The sequence below is a fragment of the Rissa tridactyla genome, chromosome Z, assembly GCF_028500815.1.
Source record: "Rissa tridactyla isolate bRisTri1 chromosome Z, bRisTri1.patW.cur.20221130, whole genome shotgun sequence".
NCBI lineage: Eukaryota > Metazoa > Chordata > Aves > Charadriiformes > Laridae > Rissa > Rissa tridactyla.
The window spans coordinates 74,583,567-74,600,343 of NC_071497.1; the positions used below are offsets into that span (position 1 = coordinate 74,583,567).

The 16,777-nt window shown below is 40.8% G+C and overlaps 1 protein-coding gene across 2 annotated transcripts in view; it reads left to right on the top strand.

The window, feature by feature from the left end:
• The window catches only part of ADAMTS12 (ADAM metallopeptidase with thrombospondin type 1 motif 12), a 168,228-nt gene that overhangs the window by 75,866 nt on the left and 75,585 nt on the right, over positions 1-16,777 (top strand). For both annotated transcript variants that reach the window (XM_054185127.1, XM_054185126.1), the window contains exons 4-5: positions 13,469-13,665; positions 15,617-15,700. In XM_054185127.1, the coding sequence (XP_054041102.1) occupies positions 13,469-13,665; positions 15,617-15,700 (281 nt within the window). The remainder of the gene's footprint in view (positions 1-13,468; positions 13,666-15,616; positions 15,701-16,777) is intronic.

A 16,777-nucleotide genomic window follows, 5' to 3' on the forward strand; every position in this document is an offset into this window, starting at 1 on the left:
AAGGAATAGGATCCAGCCATTCTCTCCAGCTTTCACCCTCGCTCCTCTGTAACAGCTCATGCTCATCCTGCTCCTCACAGTCCCCTCATAATGAAAATAAGTCATAAAAGCTTTGAGTGATGTCTGGGAAAAGTATTATTTTCTCCATAATTAGAGGGAGGAAGGGAGGAAGGAAGAAGGAAGGGAGGGAGGGAGGAAGGAAGGGAGGGAGGGAGGAAGGAAGGAAGGGAAAAATGGTGTAATGTTAGAAGGCAAACATGAGGACTTGTGCAGTCCATTACAATAGCTAATTAGTTCTGTTATAAAATTAATGGCATTACATATTTGTTCTGTTAGTTCAGATAAACGCTTTCTGACTATTGCTATCTATTGGTCTCTTCAGAGTGATTTGTCATTTCTAGGCTTTTACGTAGTAAAACACAATGGTAGTGTGTGAAATGGTTAGAGATGCTTCTGGATTTTCCCGTAGGCTTGGGTTTTGCCTTGATACTGCCCTATTTCCAAGAGGTCTGGAGCTCTCGAAATGGGAGCGAGACAGGCACAGGGGCAGCCTGGGAGAGGTGAAGCAGAACTGTCAGCTAAGACACGTTTGCCAGGGCGTGTTGGATTGCGCTTCATTTTGGAAGCACGGGTCAGCTTTATTTGCTCTCAAATCGTGTGGTGTGATCCACCAGGGTATGTTTCATACCCCCTCGCCGGGGAAGGCCTGGAGGTAGTTCTTCCTTCTAGACCTGCCGACCTGCAGAGCTGCTGTGGGTGACGGGCGCTGCGAGCACTGCCAGTCTGGATGTGCCAATACGGCGCTAATTTTTCTCAATTCTCAGGCGGGTCTGGCACCGTGACTTGAATTCTGTGGTGTCTCAGCCCGTCTGCTGTGCCATGTCCAGTGTGCTGCAGCAAGTTCTGGTTTATCCTGTGTAAACTTACCTTGAGCTGAATTAATGAGCAGGTACAGTTTGTAGAACAAGAGCATTGGAGGATTCCTGAGAATAGCAGTAACACATAAAAAGAGCTAATACAAATACCAAATTGGGGTTTCATCTTCGCTTTACTAACACTAGGACACTAGTTTTTCAATGGGGTTTTGGAGTATTTGGAAAGCACTGATTACTGTCTTGCTTTTTATCTTTTAAAACCCCTTTTGAATCCTGTTAGTGTACACTACCTATTAACTGTAAGAAAGTGTTCTGGGGGGAAAAAAGGTGAAAAGGAATGTGTTTATATCCATGAGCTTAATAAAATGTTGAAACGCAGTGCTAAAACAAAGCCTGGCAATTTATATAAGGAACACTAATGGACCTTCCGTTCAGCTCCTTGGATGATTGCAAAAGTTTTGTTTAAAAGTTATGAGGGGTATTCCAAATACTTTATGTTGTCTTCTAGGGTATTTTTCTTCCACCTCCTTCTCCATCTATGTGTTTTGCTAAAATATTGTATGATATGTTTTCTCTGATGTGGCTACGACATACAGTAGCTAGTGTTGTGGCTGACATAGAGGCTATCTTCTGGTAAGTTTTGAAAAAAGTGGGATTCTGTCTTCTGCATTAGTAGACCTAAACTAAAATGCAGAAAAAAAGGAAAGTGTAATCTAGATTATTTTCCTAGTATTTTCCCATCCTTTTGTGTTATAAATCAGGATTAAAAGGCAGCTAGGAGCCAATTTTTAAACCATTGGTTATGAGACCAGGAAATTCTCATTGTCAGTGCTCAGTGAAAAAATCCCATGTATATTTTAACGGATGCTTCATTAATTTATATAAGTAAATACATCCTTATACATTTTTACTTAGATATTTAGGACCTAGGGTCAAAATATTTCTTAACCAGTCAATTCTGTAAATATGAAGACAAAGATCTCTTTAGAACCATTTTTTTTAATTTTTTTTTTTACCTGTTTTATGTTTGGACATTAAATAATTTATTTCTGTCTAGTGCTTTATAATTGGACTGTGACATTACAGCTGGAGCATTCTCTCAAATCCAGTCTTGAAAAGGTATTTTTAGCTGAATTCTTGACTTATTTTCACATCTGTAAAAGTTAAAGTAGGTGAATCTGTCTTCTTGAAATCTACCCAAGGTTTTTGTGGTGGCAGTGCCAAATAATAAGGGGATTCCAGCTGGGGTGGTTTCAGCTGAGTTCACCAATTCCCACACGTATGGGTATCCCAGTAACCTCTCTGTTGACGTCTTGAAAGATACACAGTTTAAGCTGTACATTTTGAAAGCTGAACTGGAAACTTTTATTTCTTAGAAATGTGAACATATTTGAGTAACTGAATGATAAAAATACCCTGAAAATACTAATCCAATGCCAGAGTGTTTAGCAAAAACCTGACATTGTAAACATATAGAATAGCCACAAAAGCAGTCAGTTTATATGATGAACATAAACAGACATCATCTTTAATAACTTTGCTTGAAAAAATTTGCTTACAAGATGCCAGTGGTATTGCAAACACTAAGTATTCTGTTTTATGGTATTACTTTTTATCTGTGAACTGAGTGCTGAGCTGGGATTTACTCTTGTGCTGTAACACCAAAGATATTCGTGGCAAACACAATGAGACCACATTTGTGCTAATAAATAAAATACGCCGGTATTCTTTGTCCTTGCTGCCAAGTAGCACAGAACAGTCTGTGTGCATACATGAAATTTTCTCAGCCTCCTGAACAGGGTGGCCAGATCTGGCTACCAAGAGGGATTCCTGACCTGTGTCCACTCCTGTGCCATGCTCAGGAATTGACTGAGAGCGTGCTCATTGCCCCATACAGCGGCTGTGCTGGGAACCGTCCACCTTAATAAAGTAGGCAAACAAGTTCCAGTGCCTGGGTGTATTTGTTCGCTGTCTATATTTAACTTATGGGAGTAGGCAAAGCCTGATAGGTCAAGTTCTTGTAATTTTTTTTGGTGAGAAGGAGAGGACTTGAGAGGATGAAGTGCCGTTTTGCTCCATGAAGCTTCAGGAGTGTCATTATATATCCGTGGTACACAAAAAGCACATCACCTGGAGAAGAACCAAGTTAGTGGTGGGTTCCCTGTGCCCCGGCAGAGCATCTCTCTTGGGACAGCGAGACTGCTGAGCTCTGCTAGCAAGGATGGCATAGAAAGGTAAGGATGCCATTCACAGAGAGCCAGAGATGTCAGTCTTTTATAGCTGAGCGTCAAGTACAAATAAGCCAGTTGTATTAGAGTAGTGGACTTTCTCGTCACTCCAAAATATAAAAATCAAATAGGAGTATATGATGATTGCTTCTCCATATGGAAATACGGAAGTTTGTTTTCAGGAGTGATTTCTGCTTGCAGCTGCTGAGGCATGACCAGGGTGTTGTTCATTTGACTTTTGTGGTGTTTCTGTGACTGAATTAATTTTAAGGTATCAACATTAATTTGTGAATAGTTTCGATTGACCTGACTCTACATTTTTGGTGACAGAAATATCAGACTGAAAATCTTCTTGCAGCTCTGGATGGTGTTCATATGTCAGAATAGCACTTTCTCAGTCACTTGCATCTACAACCACAGAGACAACCAGTTAAACGTTGTAGTGATGTCAGAAAGGAATGCTGTAGTAGTTTTTTTGATGATTCGTGTCCCTGCTAACTCATAGCAAGTCAAGAATACCAGTCATTACTAAACACTGTTACAGAATGTTGTGTTTCTGAGCCTTTTTTTTCAGTTGCGGGATCAGTTGGTTTGGGTGAGAAAAAAAATGAGTATTTTGTACAGTTTTCATTTATGTCCAGCTAAAAATTTACTAAACTTTGAGTGATCATTTGTGGCTCTTATTTTGTTGGCTTGCTCATATGTGTAGAAATGTTAATTTCTTGAAGTGTCTTGTAGATGCTTTCCGGATCATCAGTGGTCAAGAAACACTGCTACAGAACACTTCAGACAGTTTGTAACTTAAGGGCGTCAACTTCAATAGTTAAGACTAGTTAAATAATAAAAATGAGCTATATGGATGCTATTGCTAAGTTTAGCCTTTTGCCACATTTTTCCTAAGCTGTTATCAAACAAACACCTTCAGTTTTTGTTCTCTTTTTGCCTGGGAGTGAAAGAAGTAAATACTAGAATTATAAAGAGAGGTGAAATGTAATGTCTTTTAAAGTGCTGTGTGTAGAAAACAGTGAGATTATTATCTATAAGGTAGAGTTCCAGTGTACTGGTAGTATTGCCCAAGGGCAAAAAATTCTGTAAACTTACTATTTTTAAGTAATAATAGCTGAGATGGAAAGAACTGCCATTTACTTCCAGAAGTCAATGGAGATAATGAAGAGCAAATTTGCTGAGTGTTTTTAACATACAATGTTACTTGGGAGCTAGAGACAGTCAATTATTATGGAATATTGTTTACAGAACCTATTTAGACTCTAAGCCCTCCTCATGACAGCAAGCTTTATAGAGAAAACATGAAACTCCTTGCTTAACTACAACAGATTGCCTCAGAGCAGCTATTTGTTGTTTCGGGAAGAGGTGCAGTTAGGGCAACAGGCACAGAAAAACGCAAAGAGATTGGGGCCAGGCAGGAGGACAGAGGTGTGTGACGTGAAATATCTTTAGTTCAGTAACCGTGCTTTTCACAGGGAGTTGCAAATCAAACGGCTGAGATTCAGTTCCTGTTAACTTGGAAGTCTCTTGGTGTGGGTGAGACTTGTTAACTTGGAAGTTTCTTTGTGTCGCAGCCCGCGGGGAAGCTGCATCCTGTTTTGGGACCACCCAACAGGCTGGGTCAACATGGGAGTGGTGGCATCTCGCGGGTGCTCTGCGCTGCCTGTCTCCGTTTGCCTCTGACTTCCTGTTCCTCTGCAAGAGGAGACGGGAGCAGCTGGTCCCAGCTGGTTCTGCACTAATCATTTGCAAGCACAGAGAGGTGCGAGCGGCTGGTTTTGCTGTTTAATGAAGGGAAATGATGAGCCAGAGAGGAGTTCCTGTGGTACACAGGTTGGCTCTTGGGGACCTAGAGGAGGCTTTTAAACCCACCCAACATTTCTGATTCTGCGCGGGGGAGCATAAACAGGCAAAACTGTGCTGGGCATATTGGTTTTGTGGGGATGATTATAGTACCAGGAGGATTTTGCGAACGGTATCTGTGTGGAGGGAGTCCCTCCTCAGTTGTTGCAAGACTGAAAAAGCCAATCTGAGCATCTCGAGTGTACAGAGCAGCAGTCTGTCCTCTCTGGGGAGGTGCGGGGAAATCTTGAGGTGTTTGCAGAGAGCTGAGCAAGACAGCCAGTGGGAAGAGAGGCCTCAAGGGGAATCCCAAACCCTCCCCTTCTGCTCTGCAGCTGTTTGTCCCTGGTCAAACCACAGGAAACTTATACCCTGGCTGGAGGATGGACCAGTACGGAAGGAAGCATATGTTATGGACTGGGGGAGAGAATTGTGCTGACATACCTGCCTTCTTTGCTGTACTTCAGCTTGTGGTTCTGTTGGGGAACAGAAAAAAATGTTTCTTCGTTTTAGGACATTGATAGCTATGTCTACCATGCAGAATTTGGCGTCTGATAAAAGAGGAGCTGCACATTTCTGAAGTAAAATGTTTGCACAGGGAAATGCACCGGTTTACTTACAGTCCCTGAATCAAATGTGATCATTCTCAGTCATTCTTTCTTGAAGAGACTGCTAATGTTCACCAGTTTTAGATGCAGTTGGTATTGTGAATGTAAATGTATAACTGTGGGTACATAAGCTGCCTTAATGACTTGCCCAAGAGGAATGGTTCTCCTCAGTCCCTGTCCCTTGTTAAAGCCCAGGAGGTGGAGGCTTGTTTTAGCTACTTCTCAAGTCCCAGTAGTGGCTGGTTGCAATCTGTACAGCTTGAAAAGAACATTGCACTCTTGTCCCAGCCATGTGGAAAGAGCAAACCTTCCGTCTAAACCACTCACACTGCCCAAATCATTGGAATTACAACCCTTAGTAGTTCTTTCTTGTCCTTTACCTCTTCCAGCATCATTTTGCTTTTTTATGGCGCCTTTCCTTGCATTGATACTCTCTGTCCACTATTCCTACGTTCTCACCAATTCTTGAAGCTTGGCATTAGGTGTCCTGGTTTGAGGTAAAACAGAACCAACTTTCTGTTCGATAATTTTATTTCTTAGCTAGACCTCTTCTAACTCTCTGAAGTTAACAGCATGTTGTGCTGAAAATGGTTTGTTCTCAGAGTGATAAGACAGTTTGTGCCAAGGAATGGTATGCAGAAAGGCTCTTGCTCATACTTATAACAACCAAGGTCAGCTAATTTCATTATTTGCGCCATTGGAAGGTCGGAAGCAGAAAATTGTAGAGGGGTCCCACCTGCAGGGAGGAGCAGATGGGACAGGTGACCCAAAACTGACCAACGGAGGTATTCCATCCCATCTGCCCCATGCTCAGTATAAGAGCTGAGGGATCAAAGGGTCAGGTCTCTTTCTTCAATGTCTGATGTCTGAGGAGGACCCTGTCTGTTCATCTGCCTTTGACCCCCATCCGTGTGTCCCTGACTCCAGCTGTGGAATCCAGTTCCCGCCCGTCACTGAGTTCAGTCTGGGACTTCCCCAGTGCCTGCCGGTGACATCATCCTGGGAGCTTGATACAGTTTTGTATATACTGTACCTATTTTATTATTTCCTTTTTATTTTATTATTAATATTCCATTAAAGTAGTTTAGTTTCTTCTAAGCTCATAAATCTCTCTTTATCTCTCCTCCTTCTTTGTACGAGAGGCTGGGGGGGAGCATCTGTCACTGGCCATTGGCCAATTTGACCAAAACCATGACATTAGGACACCCTGCAATTAGTGGAAATCACTTAATTAACTCCAAAGAACTAATGGGCACTCCAGAGACTTGTGCTGCCAGTTTCTGGATCCTGTGGTTCATAACTGTCTTCCTGTCCATGTGTCCAGAAGCTCCACAAAATATGTGGAGAAACTCTTCAAGAGTTTCAGCGCTTGCTTTCACTGCTGAATTCTGTAATGCCTACACAAACTTACCTGCAGCATGCAACCTTAGGGAACATAGTCATAGAATCATTTAGGTTGGAAAAGATCCTTAAGATCATCGAGTCCAACCATTAACCTAGCACTCCCAAGTCCACCACTAAATCATGTCCCTAAGTGCCAAGTCTACATGTCTTTTTACATAACTTTCAAATGTCTTTTAAATACCACTCGAGCACTTCCCTGGGCAGCCTGTTTCAATTAAAAAATAATTTTTATTGTCCCTTATTGACTTGGGCTTAATCCCTGGGAAAAAAAATTAGAACATTCAGGCAGAAGGAAAATCGTGGTTGCAGAATGTAGGCAACTCCAGGCATAGCTGTTTCCCATGATGTTGTTCTCTATGTACCTCCTGATGTCAGTGGCCCAGAACATTTATCATTCCATCCTTCCCAGCGTAAGTACTAATGAGGGGCAGGCACACTCAGCAGCAGTATTTAATTAAGTGCATCAGTCAACACAGGTCCAATTTTAGCTTCATTCTGCATTAGAGTGGTTGTGACTCCACTGTTTGATACTTCATGTTTTTGACAGCAGGAATGTTAAAGTTAAACAAAGCCTGCAAAGTTGCAAGCTTTCTTTCTCTGTGCTTGTTTTTGTTGTGACTTGGGGGTTGTCAACATGGGGAAGTACGTGATTAAATAGCTGTAGTAGTTTCCTGTGTGAACACTGCTTCACACTCAGAAAGCATTTGTGTGATTTAGCTTAGACTGTTTCAGAAATGCCTAGGAAAAAAGCTGGTTTGGTTACCCATTCTGTTTTAAATTCACATCCTTTCTTCCTTGTTTTACAACAGTTTTTCCGTGTAGGATGTGAGCCTTTACTCTCACATTGTCAGCATCCTGGCTTAGTTTTGTTATGGATATTTGTAACCACAGTTGTATGTATAAGAAGATACTATGTGTACAAAATTTGTAGTGTATTTGGTTTCACTGAGCTTTTCTAGATAGCTGTCATATTTATTTCAGCAGAGATAGTTAGAATAGGGGAAGAGGTTCACTTACTGTGTTTGAGTTTTGTAAATAGTAAGTTCTTGCAGTAAATCAGCTATTAGAGTTGCTCTCCTCCATCATGAGTGAAAGAGGAGAAGGTCCCACTTTCTTTATTGAGAAGTGTGATGGTTAGAGCACTGTCCTGGGAAATCCCAAGTCCCTTACTAGATCTAGCCCAAAGCTGATGGGGTAGTAATCACTTTTCAGAAAACTGTGTTGATTTCTTCTGCCTTACTATCCTTTTAATTCTTATTATCTGAGTCACTCCTTAGCCTTTCCTTTATTTAGTCTATGTTTGGACTTCTGTATACTTTTTAGTGCTAGGTTAATGTTATTAATGATGATTTCATATGTTTATTAATTTCCCTTCTATTTCGACAGAGTTTATTGACCTCTTGAAGAACTCACCCCAAAAATGTAGTCTTTTTGTTAATACTTAAACTAAAGGCACATCTTAAAACAAAGACAAAGTGAACATTATAGGAAAAATCATAATGTAGCAAGTTCTGAACAGTGTGAGATTAATTAGTCTATCATCCCTAGCATCATTCAAACCTCCTATCTGGAGAACATACCATTTTGACTGTGAATAATACAGTGTGGTAAAAATGAAAGCTCTCGCCCAAAGAGAAAGGAGGTGAGGATAGGAAGTGAAGGCATAAATCGGTACTTCCATATTTTGTCTGGCAGCCTTCAGTCGTAGGCTGCATTCTCCTCTTCTGGGAATTTCCAGACATTTTCACCTTGCTTCCTCAGAGCCCTGTGTATCTCCAAAGGTGTTGAAAGGTGGCTCTGGGCAGTTAGCACTTTGAGGTCCTCTTATCTTGCACTGTGTGCTTTACTCTTCCTTGAGCAACACCTGCAGGAAACAAAGGTGGAAAAAAGGCCTTTGATGTAGAAATCTCACATAATGCCTTTAAGTGAGGTGAGTCATATCAACTCAATAACAGCATTTCCGGGGAAAAAAAGCGGAAATTAAGAAAAAACCCTCATCAAGCAACATTTTGAGTGGATGAGTTGTTTTAAGTGAAGAACTAAAATGTTTTTTGTAGTGAGACTATTGAAAGTTCTTTCATATTAGGGATTGGCAAATAATGGTATAGTTCTGTTGCCACCTAATGAAAGATGAAAGTGGTTTGCTAAAAGACAGAATATAACTCTTCTTTCCTACACAGAAGCCATGCAGCCATGAGAGTTAAGGGTCCTATATGTTGTTGAGTTAGTCAGGTAGGATTTGTATAGATAGTTTCAGGGGACGTTTTTATTTTTCACTAAAAGCAATTTGGATTTTGATTTTAAAAACCAACCATTTTGCTGAAATTCATCTACCATTTCTAACTAGAAGATGACTAAATGTTGTCGTCTACACCATTCCTTCTGGTTATGCAGTGATATGGCTGGATATCACTTATGACTTACGAAACATAGTTTGTGACTCATTTGGCAGATTCAGGTTTTCTAGTAAAAGCCTCGCATCTGCAAAATTATCTCCCACAACAGAGAGAAGCTTCTGAGCATTGCTTCTTGTCTTTCACGCAGTTTGTTAGCTGAATCTCTTGCCAACCTTCTTTTTATTTAGTCTTAGAATATCCTGGGTATCCTTTTAGCGCTACCTTCATTTCTGTTCCTAAGGACTCCAGCACTATACCTACCTGTGTTACATCTTTCTCAAAAATGCATGGAAACCCTCAGGGTTCAAGTACTCCCTTTCTCTCTTCTGCTACTTGTGGAGTGTGCTCTGCTCAGCAGTGATGGTGGAGGAGCATGGCGAGACAGGCTTTTCTCAGACAGCACTGTATGTTACTGGGTCTCAAACCCTCCATCACTTCTTGGCTATTCCTGAACTGGTGGGTTGCTGGTCAAGGTTTCCATTCCTGGGCAACAGGGCACCTCGGTTCTCAGCAAATGGGAAATCACTTGCAACACTTCGCTAATTTAAGGTAAAAGTGCGGTGAGATTATTTTACTTCAGAATGAAAAGCTGAACAGAGACAATCATTGTTTGGAGAGTCATAAAAGCAGAAGTAGAACCATACTTTATAGCTACCTGTATGTTAGTGTAGCTCCAAGACATTCTCCCTCTCTGCTTCATCTAAGTAAAAAAGTTGCCAGGAGACTTAACACAGCAGAGATCAGGTCCTTAGACATTGCCCTTCCAGGTTAGATCCCTGCACTGGGGGGGATCAGTCACTGAGGAGAGGGTTTTGTCTGCAAAATCATCTTGCTACCTGGCGTTAATTTGCGCAACTGGAATCTCTTCTGAGATTTTCCCGCGGTACATAGCCTCATGCTTAACCAAGACTCCAGACTTTTCCCTGAGGGTTGCTCACCATTGCAGACTATGGCTTTAAACATTTTTACATTCAATGCTATCACCTGTCCTTACAATAAAAACACGTCTTTGCTAGAGGTAAATACAAAGCCTGACAGCTGGTGTGATGTTTTATTTGGCCATAAACAATCACTTAACCAGCAGCCTGAACAGAACTTTTGTTCAGACAGGTGCGGGGAAGATTTTTCTCAGAACAAAACCCTTAAAATATAGATATTGAGAACTGCTTCATAGAAAGAAGAATGCTGAAAGCCATGCAAATGTACAGGAGAGACTAATGAATGCAGCTGAGAAATAGCCCCTGATAGAGGTGGCTGTTGCAGTAACTGAACCAAGATTGAGGGAATCAGCAGGAGCGATGCTGCAGCCTGGGTTAGTGGTGTTAGGGTAGAGGTTATAGCAGTAGTAGTCCATTTCCCTTCTCTCACAGCGAAACTTACCAAACTCCAAACAAACAAAACTAAATAAACCACCCACTCTCTTTTCTTTGTCTTTACTCACAAGTTATATTCTTCCACGTAGACAAGCTGTTTTTCCATGCAGCTCATTCTTCAAGGTTAAGATACAAAAACACGTGCCTTTCTTTGAGTCCCTTGGCTTGGTGGGAAGGCAACTTCCTTTACTGACTGACTTTTTTTACTGGTAGACATATCTACAGGACAGAGTCTGCTTGTGTGTGTGCACAAGATGACACTGGCAAGTGATATCACTTGGGTGTTGGCCTCTTCTCCCAAGTGAATAATGACAGGACCAGACAGGACCAGAGGAAATGGTGTGAAGTTGCAGCAGGGGAGGTTTAGATTAGATATTGGGAAGAATTACTTTACTGAAAGAGTGGTCAGGCACTGGAACAGCCTGCCCAGGGAGGTGGTTGAGTCACCATCCCTAGAGGTGTTTAAGAAACGTCTAGATGTGGCACTTCAGGGCATGCTCTAGTGGCAGAGATTGTAGGTTGTTTGTTTGTATTGGGTGGGTTTTTTTTGTGTGTGGGTGTGTATGGTTGGACTCGATGATCTCAAAGGTCCTTTCCAACCATGAAGATTCTATGATTTTATGATTCTATATGGGTTGGTAAGCACAAAGGAAATGGATATTCTTGGGCTTTTTATTGTAACGGTGTGTGGATAGTAAAAATCAGAAGCTTACATGTCCATTGGAATTTATTTACATTTATTCAAACTTATCTTACATTCGAGTATATTTTTATGCTGTTTGCCTTGCCACACAGGTCAAAATTTTTACAGTTCTTTATCCTTCACAAGTAGTATTTTCAGCATCTTTTAAAATGTAAATGCCAAGTTCATGCAAAAAGAAATCTACTTACAACTAATTTTATTTATTTATTTATTTGTTTATTTATTATATTCGAAATCTGCAACATCAAATACGTGACATGCTGCTTCGCATATTAATTCAGCTTTGTTCAGTATACTTTAAATGGTAGTTCAGAGGGGTACAGGTATCGGTCTAGCAGGATGAACCTGGGGTAGGTTTGTAGGTTTCTGGGCTTCTCAGTGGTATGTGCCTGGTGCTGGCTGAAATCCTGAACTGGTACTGCAATGCAGGGCTAACTGGTCACGGCGTGTGCCAACTAATGGAGCTGCTGTGCACTGCAACTCAGTTCTGAATGTGTAATGTGGCTGGTGTAGTTTTGATTATTAATGTGATGATATTTCAATTTTATACATTATGTGTCACCAGTACCAGCATTTCTTTCTCCAGGCGTCTTTTGGACTGACCTCAAAGAACCCATTTCTGAAAACACATGCATCTTCTGTTGCACATATACGATAAACCAAGTTATTGATCACCTTTTATGCTAGAAGATGTATTAAACACACCATTAATAGTGCAATGCTGCCACATTTTGTATACAAGCAAGACACCATGATACATTCTGGCTGAACTTAGTTCTTCTAAAGGGCAAACAGTGCGCTCATGACAAAGGCATAACAGATCTTCTGCGTGCGTGAGCACAAGATTTGGGACCTAGCTGCCAGGTCATCCATTTTTCAAGGGAAGAGTAGTCTGTGTAACCTCAACACTGGTTCCCCTCAACACTTAGAAGCTGGGAGATGGAGGTAATGCTGGATAACTGTCCCCTGCCCCACAGTAGTGGGGCTTATACTGGACAGGCTGTAAGCACTTTGAGGCAGGAGCTGTCATTCTGGCCTGTGAATTTGGCCCGTCTGGAATAAGGACATCCTCTTCCATGAATGAGATCCCAAGGAACTATTGCAGTATCTGTAATAGCAACCGGTGCTCCTGATCCTTCCTAGGGCTAAGGGAATCCCAGCACTGTAGAAGTGTTTCTTTGGCTTTGAGGCTGGAAAACTACCACCAATTGCTGTCAAAATGGCATCTCTCACTTCTTTTTCAGGCCTAGGGGTATTTACATTCCCGATATTTTCCCGGTAACACAAGTCAGCTGGCCTTCAAAGCTAGAATGAGTGGAATTAGCCCCACTGAGCTCAGTGCAAGGTTGCTTGCAACAGAGCAAACAGCTTTCCTGAAAGGACTTAGATACATAGGTCCCCAAATTATGGGGGAAGGTCTAAGCAAGTCTTGCCTGTCAGTCAGACAAGATGACAGCTGCTGAGGAGCCCGAAGGTCTGCCTGGCTGGTATTTAGGTGACACCTACTGGTGGAGCATTCCCACTCTTTGGGAATATTTTCCATGCACAGAACAAATGGTTCATGGATGTGCCAAAGCACTTGGGCTTAATGTGCCATCCTGCTGAGAGTAAGAGCTGCGTGTGGAGAAAGCAGGTCCCTTATCTTAAGCTATGAACTGGTGTCATTAGAGAGTTTGGAGCAAAACTGCAGAAGAGAAATTCCTTGAAAATGACATTCCCAATTCATTTTTTTTAGCTTGGCTCTGTCTCGCACCGTAATCCCTGGTGTTGGAGTAGGGGTAACTTTTGGATGGATGTTTAATCCATCCAGGGTTGGGTATTCAGAACTTTACTGGACGGGGTCCTCAGCAGGCTGGTGTCCCTTTGGACTTGGTTCTGCTTGGGGTCAGGTTGGTGGCAGCCAGAAGTCCCTTCCAACCTATATCATCTTGTGATTCTGTGATACCGACGTTCTGTCTGCAAGCGTTACAGCCACACACTTCAAATCAAGCTTGAAAATTTTGTCTAGTCAACGATGCTTCTTACTCTTCCAGATACCCTCAGCTTTTTCAAACAGCAGCAGCATCGGAGGGAGAGATGGCAAGAAAACCAAATGGCTGTCAGAAAGGTTTCTCGACGCTCTGTTAGCAAGGAGCGATGGGTGGAGACGCTTGTGGTTGCAGACAGTAAGATGGTTGAATATCATGGAAGTCACCATGTGGAATCATATATCCTCACTATAATGAATATGGTATGTACAATTTTTCCCTTTTTTAGATATGTGAATGAAGCAAATTTTAACTTCATTATGTTATTAATCACCTAGAAACAAGTCTGTAACATTGTTCTCTGACAGAAATGTCCTATCATTCATATATATTCATTGAAACTCTGTATTTTAAAGCATTTTTTACCTTATATTTTGCAGAAGCATAATTTTTCTCTGGATTTTAAGTGAGAGAAGTTTCATAGCTATAAATGCTAACAGTAATTTTCTTTCCACTGAAATGCCCTGTTTCCCCTGGAACCTGTTGCTTATTGGTGATTTCAGGTTGGTGGCTATAGCAGCAGAGAGAAATTCTACAGTTTTAAGTATATGGATTCGTTCCTATGTCTGTGGATGAGAAAGGCACACAGGACCCCACTGAAACTGTAGTAATTTAGCAAGAGCTAAAATATCAGTGTATTAATGTTTTGGTCACAAATCCAAACAGCACCGTATGAGCTATTATGAAAAAAATTAACTCTGTCCCAGTTAAAACCAATACAACTGTTTTTCCCAATAAGTATCCTGCCTATAATACAAAGTCCACATTGCAAAATAAAGAAAAGTTTAACTTTCAATGTTTTCCTGCGTTTCAAGTTTCAAAATGTAATCTGGGAAAAAGGAATAGAGTTTCATGAGACTGCCTACAGATACATCTTCTGTCACTATCTGTATCACGGTAGATATTGACCTTGGAGAGTCTATTGAGAATGTCTTGTACGTTGTTATCGTGGTACATGTGTAATATATGTGAAATTAATCACAGTGTAATTCTAGCCATGGTAACCAGTCTGTCCCTTATGTTTATACAGTATGTTCCTGACTGTGCCCCAAGCAGTCTGGCTAGCTACTCAGGCAGTTAGCCTGATTAAACAGACACAAAGATGATTTGAGCACGTGAGGTTTTGTCCACGCAGGGAAAATATGTGGAATAAAATCCTGTCATGATCAGATTCATGAACAAACAAGTCTTAACATTTTTTCTGCGGTATGTATGTACCTGAGATGTTAGGGTTACTCACAATGATTCAGCTTTCAGTCTAATACCTTGAAAAACACCCATATCAAAATCAGACCATTGCAAACACAATTTCCACTTCAATTTGGTAATTTCTCTTTAGTGGTCTTCTCCAAGACAGTTTTGACCCAAACCATTCATATCCAATCCGTACCAGTCCATTCATATTTCTTGTGATACATGGCATAGCTCACATATAGATAGATTATGACTATCTACTGCTCTGATTCCCTTTCCTTCTGCCTAATTCAACATTGTGATGATGTCTATGACATTTTATTGGGGTCAAACTTTTGCCAAGTTCAGTTCTTACTCTTTTTTTATTTGGATTTTTTTGAATGGATTCATTATCTTTGCTTTTGTTCTTATCATCCTCTTTGTGCTGTGAAAACACAAGTGTCTATCATTTAACTGATTTCTCTTTGCCTAGTACTGACTAATTTTTGCTTTGTTGTGGTAGAAGCTGATTGCTGTCAAATGAAAACCGGATGATTTGGTGTGCTGGTTTTTTTGCACACTGAGTGGATCTCTCCATCAGTGATACGTCACTCTAGATGTTGTGTTCTTTTCTGCTTGTGTTTTTCAAGAACTCTGCAGTTCTTGAAAGGGAAATGGACATAAAATAATCTTGTGTAATCTTGTGCTTTTGCTCTTTAGTTTAGTAACTTTTGCCAAATCCTGTATCATCACTCATTTGGCAGAGCTGCCCTTTGCAGTAACATTTCTGCCCTTTGCAGTTCTAACATTTGTTGCATTTCAGTAGACTTTCAATGAAGTGCATTGAGGATTTAAAAAACAAAACAACACCCCTATCCCAAGACGAACAGTGTGCTTGAAGTAAATGTCGTATTTTCTCTCTAAAGTCCTGTTCTTCTATAGAGGAATCAGTTAATCTCATACCTCCTGGCTCTGGCACAGGTCACAGGGTTGTTCCATGATCCAAGCATTGGCAATGCAATTCACATTGTGCTGGTCCGGCTCATCCTCTTTGAGGAGGAGGAGGTAAGGTTTTTATTTTCCTCAGAATGTCACTTATAAAACTTGGGATTTTAATGCATTGAGCCATAATTATGGAGAGGAGGGTTTATTTGCTTAAAATAATGTGCTCATTTTACTCTTCTAATAATCTTTGGTGTGTCTGGTTTTAGAATAAATGCTGCCCTGGATAGCAAAATATTTAGCTGATGACTTCAGGTATTTCTGCAAAAAATTGCCAAGGAAAATGTAATTAAAACAGGCAGATTAAGAATAGGGAAATGGAATCTCCCCGCTGTCAAAAGAACATGGGATGCCAAGGAAGACTAGATGAGAAACAGAAATTAATATGTGCATCTTCACTCATAATCTAATTACGTAGAATTACCTGAAATGTATTAAAAAGTGCAATGCTAGATTATTTGGAGGTCTCTGAAGAAGTAAATCTGTTATTGTGTAGCTCAAACACACATTTAGCTTTTTAGATCTCTTTCAAAACAGAAAAAATGAGGACTAAGTAGATGCTAATTGCTGTAAACTAGCTATATATTGGTAGGTTCCAGTGTCTCTCATCCATAAATATGTTGCTACATGCTTAAATACACGCTGATTGTCATCATTTTATAGTTTTTAAAACACCATGCATGACATGGCTTGCTCTGGCTGCAGGAACACATTAAGGGGATTTTCTCAGTGGCTTATTGTAGAATCATATGATAAATCATTATGATTTATGACCACAGGCCAGATGGTCCCAGTACTGTAGAAGACAGTGAACCAACCCATGGGGCCAGGCTGGGTCTTCTCAAATAACTGTTAGACTAGATTCTATCCTTATAAGCCTCAGTGTAAGAGTATGCAGGCCAAAAACTGTGGTTCTCATCTTAACAGGACAATTAGGACCTTAAGTCCATGATGACCTCCAGTAAAGTTTACTTGCTAAATTTCTGTGCTTTTTTGATAATAAACCATGGATTCCTGTTCAGTTGAGCATGGCAATGTTGGAAGCAGCAGTATTGGGTATCTTTCTAAATTTGATTTTAAGTTGCCCAGAAATTACTGTCTGGTAACAATGTTATTTAGACGCTTTGTAAAAAGTTCACT